The 23,757-nt window shown below is 42.4% G+C and overlaps 1 protein-coding gene across 4 annotated transcripts in view; it reads right to left on the reverse strand.

Moving 5' to 3' along the window:
• The window catches only part of tab2 (TGF-beta activated kinase 1 (MAP3K7) binding protein 2), a 57,766-nt gene that overhangs the window by 23,831 nt on the left and 10,178 nt on the right, over positions 1-23,757 (reverse strand). For 3 of the 4 annotated variants that reach the window (XM_075458523.1, XM_075458522.1, XM_075458520.1), the window contains exon 2: positions 253-448. In XM_075458523.1, coding sequence (XP_075314638.1) covers positions 253-354 — 102 coding nt within the window. In that variant the 5' untranslated portion in view covers positions 355-448. Of the gene's footprint in view, positions 1-252; positions 449-12,495; positions 13,367-23,757 lie in introns of those variants that run through there. The other variant, XM_075458521.1, reaches the window with a different exon arrangement.

Below are 23,757 nucleotides of genomic sequence, written 5' to 3' on the forward strand. Positions count from 1 at the left end.
ATTGATACACACTAACAAAGCATTTAGACAAAACAGGCTGACATGAAGCCAAACATGCTTCAGTTCAGACTTTGAGTGTGCTCAGCTATGATGGCTTACACGGTAACATTTATGTAAAAGGAAAAAGCAGGAGATCTCAGCCTATTGTGAGAAATTCAAAAGTTGTTTTAAATACATACGGTAAGATAATGTTTATTAAATTCACAGTCAGGCTTTACTTTGTAGACATGAGTTTTTCTGGTGTCTCCTCACCTGCAAAACACACTGGGAGACAACACCCTCTGGAACTTCAGGGAATTTTTGGCGCAGGTCATGCAAAACCTGAATGTCAATCTGGTGGTTTCCCTGGGCCATTCGTATGTTACCAGGTCAGGACCGATGGTTCTGTTCAGCGTACTGGAGCGTCAGTTGTGGCAGTAAACTGCCTTCATTTTGAACATCTTCTGAACTGAAAGACAGAGAGGAAAAACCATTCAATAACCAACAAACAAAAACAACTCTGTAGCATCTACTCTGAGAAGAATCCTCACATATTCCTACAGCTGGATAAAACAGGAAGCATGTCCAAGAGGCAAGGAAAAAGCTAATGTGGTCCACTGCAGCTCTGATCAACACGACAGCCATCAGACATCTGTGCTTGCCAATTTCCTTCCAAAAGTAAATTCTAAGAGACCGTCAATGAGAACAAGCTGAATTCCTTTCAGAGGCCCACCAAACTACTTAATAACACAGTAACTATCTCCAAGAAAACCAGCCTTTCCAACTCATCTCAGCATCATAATCCAATTATTAAGGAGAGAGGGGGCTGGAAATTGATCTGATATGGAGACACATTTGTACATTGATCTATTAGGTTCTACAATATGACAGCTCTGAGGAACAGTCACACTTTAGTGCAAAGACGGAGCTGCAGGGTTACAGACTCATTAGGTCTCATCTTCTTTCTTACTTTACCCATAAAAGGCTTCTCCAAGGACACACCTGCACACTTTTCTTGTGTGCTCCATGGTGTACATAAAGATGCTGGTGATGTCTCATGTTGTGCAGGTGGTGACGAAGCACTGCTTATCAGGAAATAAGCTGACACGTTCACACTGAAGCCTCCAAACGCTGTGCGCATTTAGACTTTTGTCTCTCAGCCTATTTTTCTGTTATTAATGACCATCGTCATCTTTCAGTCTTGCAGTAATATAAGCAAATGAGAAGAGATTAGATTACATGATCTTTATGTTCTTAAACATTAACACCAAAATTTCTTCAGCTCGTGAAAAGTCAACCGTCTGATCAGAACTGTTTGGGATACTAATCTCAAATGAACAAACTCATCTTCAAATGATGCATCTTGTGCATGAAGAAATGAAATATAGTGGTAAGCGGTAGATTTAATTTGAACTTCAATCAGAGACTTCCACTGCAGCTTTAGGGAGCAGCGCAGTAGCCCTGCGTGGAGGATCTACAGGAAGTGATGCGTTTCAGTCCAGGAACAAAGAAAAACAACCAACTGCCAATGGATGCTGCTGAGAAAAGTTGGCAGGCTCCCAAGTCCTCCAAAGTATCAGTGGATCAGTGGGTCAAGTGATGCTTCCGGGCATGCATGCAAACTTTCACAAGAGGAGAGCAGCTTCAGGTACAGGTACGCACTGTTCAACGCTCCCATTCCAATCACAAGACCAGATCCAAATCAATCTTTTCCTCAGTGGTACTTCCTTAAAGTTGCTTACCAATTCTAAGGAATAATGTTGCATGTAAATAACAGTTACAATAAAGAGCTTTAGGTTAGTTCCAAATCTTCAAGATGTTTCTGCAGTTCTTTTAATGATAAAAAAAGGAATTCTAACCTTCATTTTTCTATGAGTTAAGGCTGATTTATACCTCTTTTAACTGCCCTTGCCCTTGCACTTGCGTTAATGGCTCGAGACGCTTATGCTTCATTTTGCTTTGTCGGCGGTTGCGTGTGCTGCGTGGCGATTCACCGCCAGGACAGTAGGTGGAGCAGCGGGTTTTTTCAATGACAAGCCTACTACGATGAAAGGAAATTCACCGCCAGGACCTCTTCGGCAAGTCTCTCTTCGAGTGGATTCATGCTTCTTCTTCTTCTTCGCTTTCTACCTTGGCGTTTGAAAACAGCGATCTTTTATTAGGGGATGAAACCGGAAGATGAACATGCCGCCGGATGTGATGTAGATAGTGGCTTGTAGGGGTGGGTATTGGCAAAGAAGTCACGATTCGAATCACGATTCACATGCCACGATGCGATTCTATCACGATGCATCACGATACGTGAATTATTGCGATGCATTGCGATATTTTCACTGAACATACTTAAAAAAAAAAAAAATACAGCCATTACCAGTGGCTGACTGGCTGAGTATGATCTGGATAGTGTCTTCAATTGATACATAACTCAAAGCAAATCAATTCATAACTGTATTTATTGAAACAACTTTTGGAGGTATTGCCATTAAAACAAATATTACTGGACACAAATATTACTATTACTGGACACACTCATCACAAAAAGTGCATTGGATTTATAAAACTTAAAATAACAAAATAGGGATGATCAGTACAGACAAAAAAAGTGCATAGGCTTTATAAAACTATAAAAATATATACATATATTGCAAACATCCCTTGAAGCGAAATGCATCAATTGCATGTGTCCTATCATTAAAGGCATAAAAAAAAAAAACATTTTTTAAATAATCGATACTTGGCGTCCAGAATCGATGCAGTAGATCGCAAAAATTAGAATCGCGATGCATCGTCATGACGATTATTTTGCACACCCCTAGTGGCTTGTGCTCGCGTCTTGCGTGAAGTTTAGAAAATTGAGGTGACACACGCAAGCACGCAAGGGGGGGCTTGCGTGTGTCACCGACCATAAATCAAGCTTTACTACCACACACTAGTTCCAAAGGAATGCAACCCATTCAGAATGAATGACTGAGGAACCTCAGGCCTTACCTAGCCTCCCACAGAATGTAGGAATGCATGGAAGTTTTACTCAGGAGACTAGTATTAACAAAAAGGGATTTTCAAGTGCTCACAAAAGCCACAACCCACTGCATCAAAGTGATATCCCACCATATTAATGTCAAAAGTCTGACTGCAATAAGCCAAGAGATAAACCGCGTCTGCATCTTTAATGGAAACTTAAAACCACTGTGCATGTTCAGAAAAACAGCCCCAAAACGTTCTGGAAGGTCAGGTCAAAATAAGTGTTGATGATGAAAGTTCTTCACATTTTATGTGCTCAAGAGTGAAACATTACCATCATGTAAATATATTTCAAACAATAACCTTTTCTCCTCGTCCATTAAAACACAGACAACGTGTTGGCTCCCACTGGGCCTGGCTTGCAGAGGCACTACACCTGGTGAAGGCAGCTTCCTCTGCAGAACACAACCACAACAACAACTGTGCCATGAAGCCTTGTCCTCACACTACGCACAGAGCTGGGATCAGACGGCCTGTTTAAATTGGAGTTGCCCACTTAAACCGGGGGGGGTGTTCCTACAGATGTATTTGTGTAAATGTGGGGGATGGTGTGCAGGAAATAAAAAATAAAAAAAAGAAATAGGCAGATGGTGCTTGATTGGAAGCAGGCAGAGGCAACTGCTGTCCTGTGGGATTGTGGGGAACTTGTAGGTCTAGGAAACGCACAGTAGCACCTCTCTGCAGGCCTCTCTGTGGCATCAATGGATCACCACCCACATGAAGAAGAAGACAACAGGAAGGATGGAACTTTGTGAGAATGATGGTTCACTCTGACCATCCACCTCTTTTTTTTTTTTTACCCCATCCTCCTCTTTAACACTCGGCAACAGAGTACTGAGCTCATCGACTAACATCAGGAAGTGCAAATATACGTGTTAAACTATTTCATTCATTAAAACAGGACAGAACTTTTCATAAGATGATCAGTGTTACTGGCGTCATAAAGTCTGTATGATGTCTGCTGGGAAAAGTCTTTGCTCCTAAACGCCGCTCACAGACCTAACCCTCCGACACTAATCATCATTGTGAGTTCCATTTCTTCTTCTTAGTGAATCAATATTTGGCAATTTAATATGTGTTAAGCATCTTTTCCTCTTGTGTGACAACCTGAGCTTCCATTTTATTTTTTTCGTGAAAATTGAAGAAAAACAGGCAGTCATCTCATCTGAATCATTTTGGCACCTGAAAGAAGAGAAGAGGCCAAGGGCCGGCAGGTGTGCCTTAGACAGTAGGTTATGCTGAAAGTTCTGGAAATATTAAAGCTGCTCTACCCAAGTAATGGAGAATTGACTGTCATGAGGGTGTTTTTTAACATTTCTGAACAGGAGCTTTGAGGTAACCAGCGTTGGAGCTGGCTATGGTCAGTTTGTACAACTGGGGCCCGTGATGCGTTTCTGACTCCTCAGAGGACCCAACTTACAGAATGTTGGCCCTGATATGTCAGCCGGTCACTTAGCTGGAGGGCAATGACACAGCATCTTATTTATTCCATTCTGACATCATTACTGATACATGTTTTGTTTTTGAACAAATGGGTTAATCTACAGAAATACCAAACTGCAGTTTTATTTTCACAGACAGAAATAATACCAAGGAATTAAAGGGTTAGCTTCTTTGTTTGAAATATTCCATTTCCTGTCAACTATTAATGTGTGACAAAAATTTGCTCATTTCTGTCATTTGTCTGTTTTGACCAAATCAGTAATGCAGTCAAGAGCAAAATATGGGAGTATTTTATCAAACTTTTAAATCGAGTTTAATAAAACTCTCCTTTTCGTAGCTCCTTTCACCTGAAGCTGTTTAAAGACACGTTTTATACCTTACAAGTTGTTACTTTCCCCTCTGTAGAGCTGAAAATATTATCAGGTGTCAAATGGTTTTCTGTGGCTGGAGTAGGGCTCCTTTTAATCTTCCTCCAGATTCAAAGCAGTCAGCTCAGGTGGTTTGGGTATCTGCCTCCCGGTCGCCTCCATGTGGAGGTTTTTGGACATGAAGACCCAGAACACACTGGAGAGATTATACATCTGAAAATATACCTTGATATCCTCCAGAAGGAGGATGAAAGAGGGATGTCTGGGTCGTACAGTCCTCCAAACTATGGACGAAACAAAATCACTGTCCTCACTGAGCACTTATTCCTACTTTTTGACCCAAATACCTACTGTAGGTAAGTAATCACTCTTCCAAATGCTAATCTTCAAACAGCTTTCAAATAGTTAAAAAGAGTTTCAGAGTTATTCCACTGCATAGTTGGCAATCATGTGGACATGTCTGGGTACCTCAGACGAGTGTATGCCTTCTTTGTTTGGACATTTGTGATGCACCTAAAGTTCTGCTGGGAAAACACAATCCAGAGAGAAAAAGATTCCCAAACATGTGGTTTTCTTTTCTTTTCACAATCTTCTGCCTAATATAAATGAAAATAAAAACACACATCGTAAACTATAATGCAGACTCGAGAAAAATGACACGGGAAAATCACACAATTTTAGCTCCTATGGTTCTCAGAGTTATCAAAGTTTCAGTAACAGATGGCTGAAAAGTTACATAGTATGAATGCAGTGGCTGAATGACAGTTATTGTTCCCCTTTATTTTGACCAAGCAAACAAGCAAGCATTTAGAAATATTTCAGGACTGCTCACTGAATGTGGATACAGCACTCACACACACAATGTTGGTGCAGGTACATTATCCACCACAGATGTAGTAATATGTCCAAGTCACACCGTCTAAATCTGGAGAACTAATACAAACTATTCCCCCTGTTTGCTTCACTGAGTGGTGAGTCAGCATTAAAACAATGTGATGGGAAAGACCAGGGGGTGTGGGGGAATCAATAAGAGTATGGATGGATGAAATGCATTATCACTGAATTATCAACAGTTAATAAATTATATATTCCCGATCATTTCAACCCATTTACAACCAATCCTGTAGTCAGTGATGAATTAGGATTAAAAATGAAATCAATGAATGAAATTAAAATAAAAAAATACTTTCTTAATCTCAGTGGGACATTATAATGTTGCAGTGCGTAATTCATCTTCTTGAGTCAGTAACAGTCATTAGTAACTAATTCTGAATTATTGGTCATAAGCAACTGTTGCATATGGTTATAGCTGGCAGGAATGACTTCCTGTAACGTTCTGTTGCTGGGAAACCGCAGAAGCCTCTGACTGAACATACACCATCACTGTGTTGTGGAGAAGATGCAGAGTTTGGTCTTTTATATCGCAAAAATATAAAGGCAACACTTTGCCCACTGGGCATGGCAATGGGTTTGGCTTGTGAAAGATCCACTCTGCTGTGGTATGTGCAAAGTTTGAAACTTATACAAGTTTATAGGGTTGGGCGATGTCTTCTTAATTGGCAGAAGACGATGTTTTACAGTGAAACATCGTGATGGACGATGATATCGTTGGCGGCGGGGGGCGCGCGGGGGGGGGGGTTGGGGGGTTGCGACTTATGATCAAATAATAATAATAAAATTATGATAAAATAATAATAATAAAACGGTAGTATATAAGCTACATGGTGATGATTCTACACAGACTTCCCAGGCTTTAGCTGTAAGGGGGAAAAAAAAACATCCTTCCATTGCGTTTGAATGGCCCGTGCCAGAATGTCACTATCCGGCTGTTCAGTTGCTCCGCTCGTTAACACAAACAGCTGATCGCATGGCCGCAACTCAGTGCATTTAGGCATTTGGAAACTTTCCCAAACTATGGAAAGTAACCAGAAAAAGTAACCAGAGCAGGTTTCCTTTGATGGGAAAAAAAATCGCTAGAAAGTATCTCTGCTTATGCGCTACCAGCACGCCTTCGGAAAGAGTTTTCAGCACCGTGGGCAGTGTGGTCACGCCAGTCTGCAGCTTATTAAAGCCAGACAAGGTCAATACGTTGGTTTTTTTGGCCAGAAACATTGACATGTAAATATGTTGGAATAGGCTGCACCCGTGTCCGCCCTCTTAACATTTTAAGTTATTACAGTTTAGCGCGTTTCGGTACAGGCAAGTCATGCTTTATGTTTGTTTGTTTTATTATTTTTCTTGCGCTTATATTTTTATTATTCTTTCCTTTTGGTGTTCTGCTGTGATATCATAGGCCTATAGTGAAGTGCATGACGAATTATTTTAAAGCTTTTGCAGTACAAAAAAAAAAAAAAAAAAAAAGTGTAAATGCCATAGCCATTGTGTTTCGGTTTAAAAAAAAAAAAGGTGGGCGTGGCATCACGATGGTTACCATCCATCGTGATGGTGGGTCATAAATGACGACGGACGATGATATCGTCCATCGGCACAACCCTACAAGTTTATACGACCAACACTTTCAACTGGTGCTAGAAACACACCAGGCAACCAACAGACATCCATACAACTGGTACTAAACACACACCAGGCAACCGACACACATCCATACAACTGGTACTAAACACACACCAGGCAACCAACACACATCCATACAACTGGTGCTAGACACACACCAGGCAACCAACACACATCCATACAACTGGTGCTAGAAACACACCAGGCAACCAACAGACATCCATACAACTGGTGCTAGACACACACCAGGCAACCAACACACATCCATACAACTGGTGCTAGATACACACCAGGCAACCAACACACATCCATGCAACTGGTGCTAGAAACACACCAGGCAACCAACAAACATCCATGCAACTGGTGCTAGAAACACACCAGGCAACCAACACACATCCATACAACTGGTGCTAGATACACACCAGGCAGCCAACACACATCCATACAACTGGTGCTAGATACACACCAGGCAACCAACATACAACTGGTGCTAGAAACACACCAGGCAACCAACATACAACTGGTGCTAGAAACACACCGGGCAACCAACACACATCCATGCAACTGGTTCTAGAAACACACCAGGCAACCAACACACATCCATGCAACTGGTTCTAGAAACACACCAGGCAACCAACACACATCCATGCAACTGGTGCTAGAAACACACCAGGCAACCAACACACATCCATACAACTGGTGCTAGATACACACCAGGCAACCAACACACATCCATGCAACTGGTGCTAGAAACACACCAGGCAGCCAACACACATCCATACAACTGGTGCTAGAAACACACCAGGCAACCAACATACAACTGGTGCTAGAAACACACCAGGCAACCAACATACAACTGGTGCTAGATACACACCAGGCAACCAACACACATCCATACAACTGGTGCGAGATACACACCAGGCAACCAACATACAACTGGTGCTAGACACACACCAGGCAACCAACATACAACTGGTGCTAGAAACACACCGGGCAACCAACACACATCCATGCAACTGGTGCTAGATAGACACCAGGCAACCAACACACATCCATACAACTGGTGCTAGAAACACACCAGGCAACCACCACACATCCATACAACTGGTGCTAGATACACACCAGGCAACCAACACACATCAATGCAACTGGTGCTAGAAACACACCAGGCAGCCAACACACATCCATGCAACTGGTGCTAGAAACACACCAGGCAACCAACACACATCCATGCAACTGGTGCTAGAAACACACCAGGCAGCCAACACACATCCATACAACTGGTGCTAGATACACACCAGGCAACCAACATACAACTGGTGCTAGACACACACCAGGCAACCAACATACAACTGGTGCTAGAAACACACCAGGCAACCAACATACAACTGGTGCTAGAAACACACCAGGCAACCAACATACAACTGGTGCTAGACACACACCAGGCAACCAACACACATCCATACAACTGGTGCTAGATACACACCAGGCAACCAACAGACATCCATACAACTGGTGCTAGAAACACACCAGGCAACCAACATACAACTGGTGCTAGAAACACACCAGGCAACCAACATACAACTGGTGCTAGAAACACACCAGGCAACCAACATACAACTGGTGCTAGACACACACCAGGCAACCAACACACATCCATACAACTGGTGCTAGATACACACCAGGCAACCAACAGACATCCATACAACTGGAGTGACGGTGAAACATGGAGACAGACTTTCAAACACCACTATGAGCTATCACCACTATTATGCCTTACATGCCAGTGGCATTACATTAGCAAAGAATGGACACTGGAACTGGAACGTTTCCTGCTGGAAAGTCGTACTAAGAAGGGAAGAGAAGGACCACACATGAGGGGAAATTAGAGGAAGATCAGTAAATAGCTATTCTGATACTAAAAAGTAGCATCTAATTAGTCATTTGCAAGAGTATTGATATCCCTATGGTACTGAGCTGGCTGCTGCTGCAGCATAAAACGTACCAGGATTGTTTTTATTGATCTAAGAGCTTAACACTTTGACCACTTAGATCTCTTTTATGCCTTCACGGATGTACTCTAAGCGTCCGGACCAGGACAGATTGTTTAGATGTGCAGGTTTCCCAAAGCTAACCAGAGATGACACCATGATCAGATGCCTGTGGTTGAAAGTTACTGAGCCAGAGTGGGGATGGGTTGACTGATTTCACTACAAAGAGGACAAAGAGTCAAAAACAATTCATAGCAACAGATGCACAGGTGAAAAGACAACAGCTGCTCTGGACAATCTTCATTATTTACCACCTTGTTTCACTCAGTCACAAAGCAGATGTTTTTCCACTTCCACAACACAATCAAGAGCAGCCCACTGCTCAAATGGCTCCAGATATTTATCAGACTGCTTCTACGTGGCAGCACAACACTACAACATGTAGACATTTGCAGTATTTTAAAATCATGCACCCCAGTATGGCCGGTGTGTATGCGTGTTGGAAACTGAAGAGCTAACGAGAGTTTACTCAGTCATGATTACAACGTCCTGTGTGTACAGTTGAAAGGTCTGCGCAGGTCTTCATCAACCCGTGTCGACTCTGTTACTGTTGCTCTCGTTTGGCTTGACCCTCTGAACTATGGGGTATTTTTCAGAAGAAACAACCGTTCAGACCCGAGACAAGAGCGCCCCCAATCAATGATGTGAAAACCATCCAGAACCAGCAGGCAGAGATCTTCTCCTTCTGACACCAAACACTTTATCGGGTAAAGATACTGCAAAGAACGGAACACTAGCTCTTTCATGTACTGATAGCATTATTAGAGGTGGGGGAAATTTCCGATTTTTAGATTAATCTAGATTTGGCCGTGGAAGAATCGAGAACGATTCACAAACATCCAAATTCCGATTATTCAAATATGCCAAGTAAAGCATAACTAATACAGCAAGTGCGGTCTTCGAGATACTACAGGGAACGGACCGAGAGCACACATCCACCGCACACGCCCCCAGAAAACAAAAACAACAAGCATGGCTGAGCTAACCAACCCACCTCGTCGTGAGCTCCGACCTGCTCCTAAACATTTAAAAGCAGATGTGTGGAATAATTTTGGCAGACCGAGTCTCCGTTACATGTGATGCGTGGACATCTGTAGCCACCGAATCATTCGTTACTACTACTGCGCATTTCATAACTAATGAGTGGGAGCTAAAAGCACACGTGCTTCAAACAAGAGTAATGCACGAAAGCCACACGGGTGCTAATATGGCTGAGCTGCTAAGCAGTGCAGTAAATGAATGGAACATCGCGAAGAAAGACGTTGTTGTCGTTACAGACAACGCAGCTAATATGGTTGTCGTTGCCCAGCTGGGTAACTTCAGCCATCTGAAATGCTACGCCCACACGCTGAACCTTGCGGCTCAACGTGCCCTGAAGGTGCCTACTGTGCCTGAACACACTTTTAAAAACAATATTTTTCTACAAAATGCTACCATTTGTTTTATTGAAGATTGAATGTATTGTTAAGCTGCTGATACAAAATGAGAGACTTGAGTATTTTATTTACTGTTTTGAGATGTTGGTAATGAAGTAGTAGTTCATTTAAAGCTGCAGTCTGCAACTCTTTTTCAAGCATAATGCCTGGAACTGTCCGGGGATTCTGAAAGTAGTACATTAAATACCCCAATACAAAAAAAAAAAAAAGAGTTCTCTAGGTCCCCTATATGTCCCGCTAGGTCCCTCCAAAGCCAGCAGGTTTGTTTACAAAATTGCAGACCGGACCGGTAAAAGGTAACCAATCAGGTTTACGAGCTGGGCTCTGCTGCCTGTCAATCACCGATTGTGCACGCGCGATACAAGGTAGGCTCGTCCCCACGCTTATTTATCTACACTATTGAACTTCATTACGGGCTTGTCTACTTACTGTGTCTTCCATGATCGCAAATGACAGGTGAGTTGATGAATGAGGAGTCGTGTAGGCGCATCTGGCGTGCACGTCTACGTGCACGAGTTCTCATGTGTTTTGAAGGGGCGGGACAGGAAGTTGAATAACTTTTTATTTTTCGGTTAAAAAATAAGCATTTCTTGCATTTTGCGACTACGGAGGTCACCGTTTTCAACTTCAAGCGTTCTGATAGATCATGTAAACTCTTAAAATGCCAAAAAGTAGGACTTTACGTATGACAACAACAAATCTTGCAGACTGCAGCTTTAAGCATGAGAGCACTTTTGTTTTATTTGTAACTAACATTTGCAACACTAAAAGCAGCAAAAAGCACCTTGAGCTGTACACTAAGGTTCAAATGTTCATGAATTTCCATTGGATATTTCCATAAAGGTTAAAAAAATATAATGGAAATGAATTCAACTCTTTGTTTCTTATTACAAATGCACTGTTTTTTTTAACTGCAATTGATGAATGCTCATTCAGTGAGACAAAAAGAAATGTGGAAAAAGTGCATCAATATAAATAAATAATTAAATGCATCAATAATCACTTTATAATCGAATCGTAGCCTCTGAATTGTAATCGCATCGTGAGGTGCCCCAAGATTCCCATCCCTAAGCATTACAGCTCAACATTTGCAGATAGGGATGCAGCGATACCACTTTTTTTCAAACCGATACGATACCAATACTTGGATCTGAGTACTTGCTGATACCGAGTACCGATGCCGATACTTCTACCACAAAAAAATGTAATGAATTGGAAGACAGGTTTTGGTCTCACTAGCCCAGTGGTTCCCAAACTTTTTGTGCCCAAGGCACACCAAAGGACAAGTAAAAATCTCAAGGCACACCTATTGTGCAAAATAGCCCTTATAACACGTGTTATCACTCATATCATGTAAAATATCTGTAAATGTGCATTATTATTTACTAATGCCAAATACAGTGTGACAAGACAACTATTACTCATGAAATATTTATTAACGAAATATTTAAAAAATTAATTTGAAACTTTATCAAATTAGGCTTCATCAAAGCAGCAACAGTCATTTAAACCAGACAAGTCACAAAATTAAAAGTGAGGCAAAGGAAACTCAGCAGAAATTCAGCACAGAGAACTGTCAATGCAAGGAAGCTGCATTGTCCATGGTCCTAAACTACAATTTATCAATGCAACATTTCAGCAATCAGTGAAACATGTGCTATTGTAAATATTTTGCCTACTTACAAATTAGTGAGTCGGGGCGCGCAGGTTTCTTTAATCCTCGGTGGCACTGAGCAGAGGGCCACTCGCAAGTCCTGTTCAACAGAGAGCCGTGCCCTCCTGTTGTTCTTCATGTGAACCAGAGCAGAGAACACCAGCTCACACAGGCAGGTAGCGGGGAAAAGAAGAAGGTGCTCAATCGCGTGGTGGGAGATGCTTAGGTAGTCCGATGCAGAAGAATTAGCTAACTAGCAGTTAAGTTACCATTAGCTAACTAGCAGTTAAGTTAGCATTAGCTAACTTCTCCCGACAGGACGCACTCGGGCTGAGGATTGTTTACATCCCCGGTCCAACTGAAGCCATAAGACGGTAACTTTCATGATACTGTCAGCTGACAGTTTGTTTTCCTCTTCTCTTTCGGTGGTGGGTTGTCGGCAGTCTCTGCACTGGTGGTTGGTGGTTTGCTCCGCACAAGAAAGCGCTCTTTCTCTGTTTTCATGTTGTCCTTCAGCCTTTGATGCGTCACAGTCTCATAATTCCCACCTGCGCAACTGCGTTTACAGCGAAATATGGGGTTCTCTGAGGATTTTTTTTTTTTTTAATAATTTTTTAGGGAATAGAGGTTTCCTCTTTATTATGAAATGAGTACATACAAAGTACTAATATAGTAAATAAGATAAAAATATTTTTGTGTAGTTGTATATTGCACACCAGGACTTGGACACCCTCTGATCGCGGTCTTCATGGTATCGGTTCATGGTATCGGTTAACTTTAACGAGTACGAGTAGGAGTATGTTAGAACAGTATCGGCCCGATACCCGATACCAGTATCGGTACATCCCTATTTGCAGATATAACTAGTTTGCTGACAAAACCAATTTCAAACAGGAGATGATTATGAAGTGCAACGTCAGCATGACAGATGCCCTAAATGACAGCAGCACGTATCACCTAATCAGTCTGCAGAAGCGACTGAGATGACCAAAAAATTAGATTCATCCTCCTGTTTTGCAGAGTCTGATATGTCAGCAAATAACTTGATCTATGACAAAAAAAGCCAAACATGGCGGTAGGCACGGAGCTGAAAACATAAAAACAAAATGTAGCCCTGCAGTGTGCTCGCTTCTCGCTGTCAGTGGCTATCAACCAAATAACGTGAGTCAACATGTAACTCAACACAAGCTTTATTCCGTCACACACATGAACCAAAAACATTACAATGTGTGTGCGGGAAAGAATTAGCAGCCGTGCAATATTTGTCTGCTTTTGTAAAATATGAAGAAGAAACTTAGTATTATCATACAAACATACAAGAATACCAATGATGCAAGCAGCCCTTTCCTAACAGCAACACTGACCATCATAACAAACAATATGAGGCATTTACAATAATAATAATACCATCAATGATAATAGTAATAGTACGAACACCAGTCCCAATGCTAATACCACCACTTCTAAGATCAATAAAAACAATAATACTGAATAATAATAATTATAATGATGATAAAAAACAGATTGAAAATTATTATGATGGTGACGTGGATTCAAAGAGGCTGTAATATTTCACACAATGTCTTTAAGTTCTTGTGTGTGATATCACTCTGTTGGCTGAATTATTATTAATTAATTGAATTCCAATTGGCTTGAATTGGACTTACTATCTAAGTGCCTTGAGATGACATTTGTTGTATTTGGCGCAATATAAATAAAAATGAATTGAATTGAAGCTTTGTAGCTGAACGGTTCCGTTCTGTAGCTCATCCACCTGCAGCTGTGTGGATAAGGTGTGTTTCCAACACAACACCGGTCCGCTCCTCACTCTCACTGCTACACTGAACACTGCTCTGTGTGCTAACGTTACATTATCGGCATGTTTCTGATAAAGATGTAGGTCTCCCAGTACAACTGTTTAATGAGGTTAATATATCCAAAGTGTTTAAACGCAGTAATTAACGCTACAGATCCTACAGATAGTTAACAGCTCACTGGCATCAGGCATTTTTCCCAAGTCACTAAAGACAGCTGCCATTAAGCCACTCCTAAAGAAGAGAACTCTAGACGCCTCTATGATGAACAACTACAGACCTGTCTCTAACCTCTCTTCTATATCCAAGATTATTGAGAAAGTTGTATTTAACCAGCTCAACGACTTTCTGAATGAAAGTGGAAGTCTTGATAACTTTCAATCAGGCTTCAGACGTCATCACAGCACTGAAACAGCTCTGGTCAAAGTGTTAAACGACATTAGGTTGAATACTGATTCTGGTAATGTTTCAGTCCTGGTTCTGTTGGACTTCAGCGCTGCGTTTGATACTGTAGATCACAGAATCCTGTTGCACAGGCTGGAAAACTGGGTTGGACTTTCTGGAGCGGTCCTTAACTGGTTCAGGTCCTACTTAGAAGGCCGGAGTTATTTTGTTACAATTGGCAGCTATGAATCTGAGCGAGTGGCCATGACTTGTGGAGTCCCCCAGGGGTCAATTCTTGGACCTCTTCTGTTTAACTTATATATGCTCCCTTTGGGTCAGATATTGCAGAACTTTAACATCAATTATCACAGTTATGCAGACGATACACAACTTTATGTGTCTCTGTCACCGGACGACTGCAGCCCAGCAGATGTACTGTGTCAGTGTCTGGAGGAAGTAAACACCTGGATGAGAGAGAATTTTCTACAATTAAATGAAGACAAAACTGAGATCATTCTGTTTGGTAGCAAAGAGAAGAGGGTCAGCGTTGGTAAATATCTTGAGACTCGGAACCTTACAATCACTGACCAAGTTTGTAACCTCGGAGTGTTGATAGACTCAGATCTGACTTTCAGCAGCCACATCAAAGCTGTCACCAAGGCAGCTTTTTACCATCTCAGAAACATCAGCAGAATTAAAGGTTTCCTCTCCCAGAAAGACCAGGAGAAACTCATCCACGCATTCATCTCCAGTAGACTCGATTACTGTAATGCTCTTTTAACTGGACTTCCCAAAAAGAGCATTAAACATCTGCAGCTCATCCAGAACGCTGCTGCTGGAGTTTTAACCCGGACTAAGAGATCTGAACACATCACACCAGTTTTAAAATCTTTACTCTGGCTTCCAGTCAGTCACAGAATAGCTTTTAAAAGCCTGCTGATGGTTTACAAATCCCAGAACGGTTTAGGCCCAAAATACATCTGTGATATGTTCAGAGAATATAAACCTAGCAGAGCTCTTAGATCCAAGGACTCAGGTCAGCTGGTCCAGTACAGAGTCCAAACTAAACATGGAGAAGCAGCATTTAGCTGTTATGCTGCTAACAAGTGGAACAAACTGCCAGTGGAGATTAAACTTTCACCAAATGTAGACATTTTTAAATCCAGGTTAAAGACATTTCTGTTCTCATGTGTCTATGTATGAAATATCTTTTAACTTATCTAGACTGTTGCCTGTTTTTAAATTCATTTAAATGATTTTATTTGTTTCTTTTTATATTCTTTTATGTATTTTTAATGCTTCTTGCACTCCCTGCTGCAATGCTTTTATTTTATGTAAAGCACTTTGAACTGTTTGTACATGAAATGTGCTATATAAATAAATTTGATTTGATTTGATACAGGGACAGTAAAAAAGCATCTATATAGATGTAAATCTATATATTGATATATCATATACATTATGTTGCCAAAAGTATTCACTCCGCCATCCAGATAATCAAATGCAGGTGTTCCATCACTTCCATGGCCACAGGTGTATAAACTCCAGCAGCTCAGCAGCATGTTCTCCAGGAGCTGGGCTTGGCCCCTTAGTTCCAGTGAAAGGAACTCTGAATGCTTCAGCATACCAAGAGATTTTGGACCATTTCATGCTCCCAACTTTGTGGAAACAGTTTGGGGATGGCCCCTTCCTGTTCCAACATGACTGCGCACCAGTGCACGACGTCATATTAAAGGGATAATCCGGCGTAAAATGCACTTTAGATCAATTTACGGGATGTTGGGAGTACATACGTTGTGTTGACATCAAAATCATGTAATTCGGATGTGTTTTGAGAATTTCAATTTGACCGTTTTTAGCCAAAAGTCGTTAGCCTGGAAGTGATGAGGGCATCGAGTATCGCCGCTACAAAACGCTATTTTTATACCTCTTCTACAGCTCCAAACAACATAACACTTACGTGGTAGTGAGTAGAGGGTCCCTAAAGCCAAACCGAAGTGTCCCGAGGTCTTCATGTGGTCGGATATAGAGTCCAGAATTAATTTAATCAAGCCAGTACCTTTCCGGAAATGTTGCTGCTGCAGCTGCCGCTTAAGACCGTGGTGAAGTTGGTTTGAAAAAAAAAGACACCTTATTTCCTTATTGTGAATATCTGTCGAATATCCAATATCAAACCAACTTCACCACGGTCTTAAGCGGCAGCTGCAGCAGCAACATTTCCAGAAAGGTACTGGCTTGATTAAATTAATTCTGGACTTTCCAAATGGATATTTGGCGATTCTAACTGGAATATGGCGATTTTGAGAATGTCCTTCTTCAAGTAACACAAATAAGGTAGGAAATCCCAGCTGTTTTTCATATGCTCGCCGAAACACTATTATCAAATAGTCTTCTTGTGACTTGGTTTGTTAGTCGACTCTAGGTGCTTGCAGTCTATCTAGAGCTACTTGCTAAGTAGGCTAGTGTCAGTGCAGTTAGCACCATCTTTTGAAAATAACGGACACACTTTTTACTTTATGTTAGGTTGCCAGCGTGCTTCCTCTGCCATAATGTGATGCGAGTAGATTGGCTTGAGTAGGCTATGTGTCCGCTGTGGCAGCGGACAGACTGGTGTGAGCAACAAGTTTGAACGTAATGTTGTGCCTGTGTGATTTAGCACTGTACGAGGCTACTGTTGGAAGCCCACCGGGTAGAACTATCTCTTGAAAGTTGTCGCCTACAACTGCTGTGCGTCAGATGAGATGAAATAGAAAGTCCGCACTGTAGCTCATTCACTCCCAGCTCTTTTTTTCCAAGATGAAGTTGATCAAAACTTATTTGAGGAACACAGTGGGCAAAGTAGCCTTTGTGGATTGGCTATTTTATCCTTAGTGAACGGGCTATGAATGAATGAGATGGACAGGTATGCCTGTGTGTGCGTGTGTGGTTGCGTACACGGGCTGGGGCTGTCTTGCCCCTGGACCTTCTATGCAGCTGTTCCACCACAACGCACAGTGCGACATCTGTCTGCTTGTGAGCAGTAAGCTCCACTGATAACTTAAAGTTTACACTATGCAAGGCTGCATGCAGACGGTGGAGTAATGGGTCAGTAACGTTGTTGCGTTGATGCTCGGGGGTGTGTGTGCTGTTTTGACTAGCAACCCCTCACATTCATGCAGCAACTGCATAGCAACCCCAACGAAAAATCGCTGGCGCCGCCGCTGATCAAGCCTCAAATATCACCTCAACGCTAAACATGTAGCAGCTAGCGTGGAAGCTAACGGGGGCCCAAGGTAGCTTAACATCCAAGATTCTATATACTGTGTTTTCATGCATGCTACATTCAGATTTCAAATAGGGATATGTTCTGTGTTTGTTGAAATATTGTTGAAAATGTTAATTTTCTAAAGGATAAAGTATATGCGATTAATTTCGATTAATTAATTTCAAAGCCTGTAGTTAACGCGATTAAAAATTTTAATCGAGTCACGGCCCTAATGTATGTATATATATATATATATAAAGAGAGAGTGTGTGAGAGAGTGAGAAAGAGAGAGAGCAATATCCAGTCTGATTAACAACCTGGATGAGCTTGTTTGGGTATTTGAGATTGTCACACCAACATGTCATTTTGAAGGGAAGAGCACAGTAATGGCGCATTTCCACTAGCTCGGCACGGCTCGGTTTGGTTGTGTTTCCATTACAACCGAGTATACTTCGTGCCGTGGGCGGAGTCGTCGTAACACGGCTGCGCGACCAGAACAACAACAACAACAACATAGGAGGAGGATAGCATGAGCCGCTTTCGAACAGACCGTTCTAAGAACGTAGTTATCAGAACTACCCTCCTCGAATTTCGTTCTGATAACTATCCTTCCCCAGCGGAACTGTTTCAGTCTGCATTCGCACATGAGTCGGGACCTGATAGGGACTGATGCGCTGCGCGCAGCCGTCTGCTTCAGTGACGTGTTAGCCGTTAGCCGTTTAGCGCTACATTCAAACACAAAATAAAACGGTTAAAGTAAGGAGAGTAGAAAAAACACCACCAAGAAGTAGGGCTGGGCGATATGGACCAAAAGTCATATCTCGATATATTTAGGTTGAATATCGATATACGATATATATCCCGATATTTTTTTCCGCAAAGTGAGAGCTGTGATATGAAATGCTCAGTCAAAGTCAAAGCCAAATACGAGTAGTTTTATTGAAAACTCACTATAAAATGTAAACACTGTATAACAAAGCTCCGTAAGGTGCACATTTAAATAAAAAAATATCTTAAATAAAATTAGCCTATAAAATAAAATAGGTAAATCTTTTTCTAAAGGGCAGCATTTATATATAAAGAGATAACAAAATAAAGTGCTCAGTTTAAGAAAAACGTTTTTAAACATCAGCTTGAGATTACCTGTTTATTTTTGTTAATTTAATAGCTTATCTGAACAGTCTCAACCAGTTGCCAAGCTGTTTTCAGCTCCCAGTCTTGCATGAAGTGAACTGTCACGCTCATATAAGGTTTGCACAGGTTCTGCTTGACCACATATCGCTGGTCAACGCAAAATGGGTGACGTTAGCGAGCCGGTCCGCAACGTTCTGCCTGACTTCACTATACATTTGCGGCAGTGCTTCTCGTGCAAAATAGTTCCGACTGGGAAGCTCGTATCTCGGGTCCAGCTTTTTAATTAGCTCTTTGAACCCGACCTGTTCCACTGTTGCAACAGGGACCATGTCTTTGGCAATGTGAAAGGACACTTGTCGCTTTTCTTCTCATACGGCACACAGCGGGAAAATGAAGCTTGCAGTGAGCTTTGTCAGGTTGGGGACGGCTTGTGCCTGTGGCTGCTGCAGCGCGCAGTTTCACACACTCTTCATATTGCGCTTTGTGCCATGTTTTTAAGTGATAAAAAAGATTCGTAGTGCTTCCACCACTGGCTGCAATGTGCTTATGGCACTCCCTACATATAGCTTGGTTTTGTTGCTCGTCTGACAATTTGTATCTGAACCATCTCCAAATGATTGAGCCACTGCTTTTTCTTTTACCAACCAAGGGGCTCTCCTCCGTATGCTCCGCAGGTGTTGTTGCCTTCTCCATGTTTGTTTAAGAGTGCCGGAGTGTTCCTCCCCCTCCCCCCTCTGTGCATGAGAGAGGAGGGGCGGAGCCGGAGCGAGGGAAGCAGTGCAGAGAGCTCTGATCAACGGCTTGCCTGAAGCAAGTATTACAGCGCAAATTTGAAATATATCGATATATGCGATATGGTCTAATTCCATTTCTTATTTAAAAATCTATCGATACATCTTAAATATCGATATATCGCCCAGCCCTACCAAGAAGCTAATATGGAGAGCGGGGAGGCCACCGTGTTTATGGTCTGCATCATGGTGATATTAATCATGGACAATCACATCAGGCGTCTAACATCGAGGCTGGAAAAGCTCACAGAGAGAGTCAGGAGACGATACTTTTTCATTTCATGAAGGAAGAAAGGAGAGCAGAGCGCTGCAGACAAATGAGACCAGTGTAAGTTTAACTTATTAAACACCCGCCGGTTGTGTCTGTGTCTATGAGGAAACATTTCAGCCGTGATAGCATGACATGGGGCGTAGCTACCGATCACCACACACCTCCGTTAGATTCGTTCTATAAGAACTATGAAAAGACCCGACCTCGGAGAAGGAGCTAAATAGTTATAGGAACTAAGGGAGAAAGCCCCGAGTTCCTGTATGTCCGAACACGGGAGAAAACGGCCCCGCGGATTAAAAGGTTATTAGAACTGCCAAAGGTTCCTACAGTCCGAAAGCGGCTATGGAGGACATGGAGGCGCTCGTGATGCTGCTCGCCCTGTGGCTGCTGCTCGCCATGTGGCTGCTGCTCACCCTGTGGCTGCTGCTCGCCCTGTGGCTGCTGCTCGCCCACCCTGTGGCTGCTGCTCGCCCACCCTGTGGCTGCTGCTCACCCTGTGGCTTTTTGTCGCACAAAAGGCAAGAGAAGAGAGCCAGAGAAGACTCCTGGCCGCCAGACAAAACAGGATTGAAAAGTGACGACACTCATCGGCCAATCAGTGGAAGGCAGTCGGCTGACGTCACGTTTTAGTAACGCTTCGGCCCGCTTGGAACCAGGGCTGAGGTGATACGGAAAATCTACCCGGTTGCAGGTACTGCGTGCTAGTGGAAACACGCAATAGCGCGCCGAGCTGAAGCGAGCTAGTGGAAAAGCGCCATAAGTGACCTATAAACCTTGGTCAGTCCGTGTTTGCTGGCATCAGAGCTCCACACTTTCCTCAAAAGCCTGATAAAGCCTACATGGTAGAACCTGTCAAGGAGCTCCTTTTTGTTCAGGGTCCAACTCCAGTTCAAACTCATAGTTGCTCAGTGCTTCAGCTCGTTCTTCTCCTCCACTGCATGCTCAGAAGTTGCCATGGTAAGAAGAAGCTGTTTCTCTCAATAACAATCCCAGGAATTTGAACCAAAAGCCTACTTGAGAAACAGATGAAAAATTGTGCCATTGCTAAAGGGTAGGTCTTTCCTTTAAGGCAGAGGTCTTCAACAGGGGGTCCGCGGAGGTACTGCAGGGGGGGGGTCGCGAAATCTTTGGTTGATTAGACGATTTTTAACTTTTTTTTTTCCCAAACTGTTTTTTCTCACAAATTGTGTGCAAACGTGTGCCATGCACAGATGGTTTGAGGATTCATTGTCCCATCTACATGCATGTTTAAAGTTAAAATCTGTGGATTATTTGAATAGCTTAGTATTGAATGTACAATAACAGAGTAGCTATGTTTATACACGGCACTAGGCCCTGTTAAATATAAAACACAATTGTATGCCATATAAATAGTGGGGGGTCCCTGCTCCAACTCTCCATCAGTTTGGGGGTCCCTGGCCTGAAAAACGTTGAAGACCCCTGCTTTAAGGCTTCACCTGGTGAAGTTTGTACTGGATTTCATTCTCATTTGTGTTTTTGAAAGAGTGCTGCACTCAAGTGTTTGATATGGGGAAGAGACGCACAGTGAGGCAGCAGCAAGCAGAGCCTCGCCTTGGATTGTGCAATCCCTCACAAACTGTGCTCTGCCATGCAATGAGAGCGTGTTACTGTCTCTGCATGTCGCCAATAAAATGTGTCAAACACTTTAATATATGCCCCCCTGACTTTCCACAGTTTAGCTGATGTATATAATGTAAGTGTGCAACCTGTTTTCTGTGCTCAGCCATCTTACAACGACAGAGAAGATGCACCAGGTGAGGCAGGCAGTTCTCTTGCCTCAAGGTAGGGGGCACTCGTGAGCCCAGAAATCCTTACGCTACTCCGCAGCTGCAGAGTAAGTGACAGCCAGCTCGTAACAATCTTAGAGTCCATGGTTACAATTAGTGAGTTAAGTGCAGTGATTTAAAAAAAAAATTCAGAATGGAGGATTTTATATCCAAGCTCAAACAATTCTAAATTGGACTTTCAGTCAGAACAGGAGGTAATAAATAAAGGGAGATCAACACCGGAGCTGAAAGGTTTGCTTCAGAATACGGGACAGAAGATTACCCGCTCTTTTCAAACGGAGCGGTACACAGGAAAAGGAACCGCCTTTTCTGCTTTGGGAATTATCTTATTACTTTCAGGATGCAATAATAATATAGATCGGTTTTATATAGCGCTTTTCATAATACTCAAAGCCACTTCCAGTGATTGAAACAACAGCAAATTCCCCAAAGTTCTGCCAATCTCCATTAACGAGATCTGGGAGTGGACGGATTCTGGGAGTTCTGGGGGAAAAGTTTGGGGGGCTCGCCTCCTTCAGCCATCATACAGCCTGCAGAGCGGCCTGCTTGTTACTCAGAACAGGGGGGGGGGGGACGTACTACGCTGCAGCTGCACACGGCGTGAGCAACCTCCGCTTTCTCTCTGACGAGAAAAAATATTTTTTTTTTAGAAAACGCTCATACCGCAGGGACGGTATGACAGAAAATTTGAGTGGTTTTGAGACCTTGACTTTTTAATACCGTGGTATAACCGCTAACCGGCCCATGCCTATTTGACACTGTTTACGGCACTTTAGAAAAAAAAATTGTTGACTTTGAGACGCACATCAACTCATCAGTGAACCAAAGTTTCAGGACTACTTACGTTGGACACTCAAGCCATGAAACCTCAGCCTGGACAAGCGCACAAAACCACAAAGCGTGTGCATAATCCTCAGGTGTGTTTTCTGTGCAATGTGTTTGGGTGTAAGACCCACCCTGAACATCCTTTGTCCTGTATAATGTGTTCTGTGAAGAATTTTTCACTGGATGAGCTGCACATTATGGATTTTTAATCATTCTCAAGGTGTTCAAACATATTTGTGGCCAGAAGTTATGATTAGAACTGATGGATGGATCTGCCACCCATTGTGAGGATGGTAGAGAAATTGGGTCATCTGTCTAGGTTTCATTTTTGTGCTGAACTTCAGAAACAAAGAAATTTGGAACAACCTGTCTTTGTGTCAGTCTCGCTTCGCTCAACACTTTGAAACATGATTTATTTCTCAAAACAAATGAGAACGAATGAGTAGAAGATGTGGCATCAGCAGGGCTAGATCTCGTTCAGACATGAAACAGTTCTGCAGTTTAAAAGGTAAAACTATGAAATAAAGGAATGCTGCACACTTCCAGCACAGCTTCTTCACTGTGCCCAAACATTTACACAGACAGCTGCCACAGATGGAAGAAGAAACCAGAGATATGTCAATGAAATTCAATGTATCCAACCAGGTGGTGAACAAGGAGCTACCATTCACTCCAAAGGAGTCAGAGGTAATTACAAGAAGAAGAAAAGCCGAGTGAATATCTGTCTGTTCGACAGTCGACAACACATGTGCAGCTCAGTGAAGTGACTGATGTGTCAACCCTAAAAACTCAACACAGTAATATCTATTCTCTCTTAACATCACACTGATAAATGTTTTGGGGATTAACACACAGTTTAGCCAGAAATAGCAAACTTTTAAAGGATTTGCAGATTTATTTATGTGGCCTCTGATGTACTCTGGAGCATCTTTTAAAGACTTTACTTTGGCATTTCCCCTTTAAAAACACATCAATTGGATTTTTTTCCTTAAAGAAACATTGAAAATTTAAATGCCTTCT

This window comes from Odontesthes bonariensis, chromosome 24 (assembly GCF_027942865.1).
Source record: "Odontesthes bonariensis isolate fOdoBon6 chromosome 24, fOdoBon6.hap1, whole genome shotgun sequence".
In the NCBI taxonomy this organism is placed as follows: Eukaryota; Metazoa; Chordata; class Actinopteri; order Atheriniformes; family Atherinopsidae; genus Odontesthes; species Odontesthes bonariensis.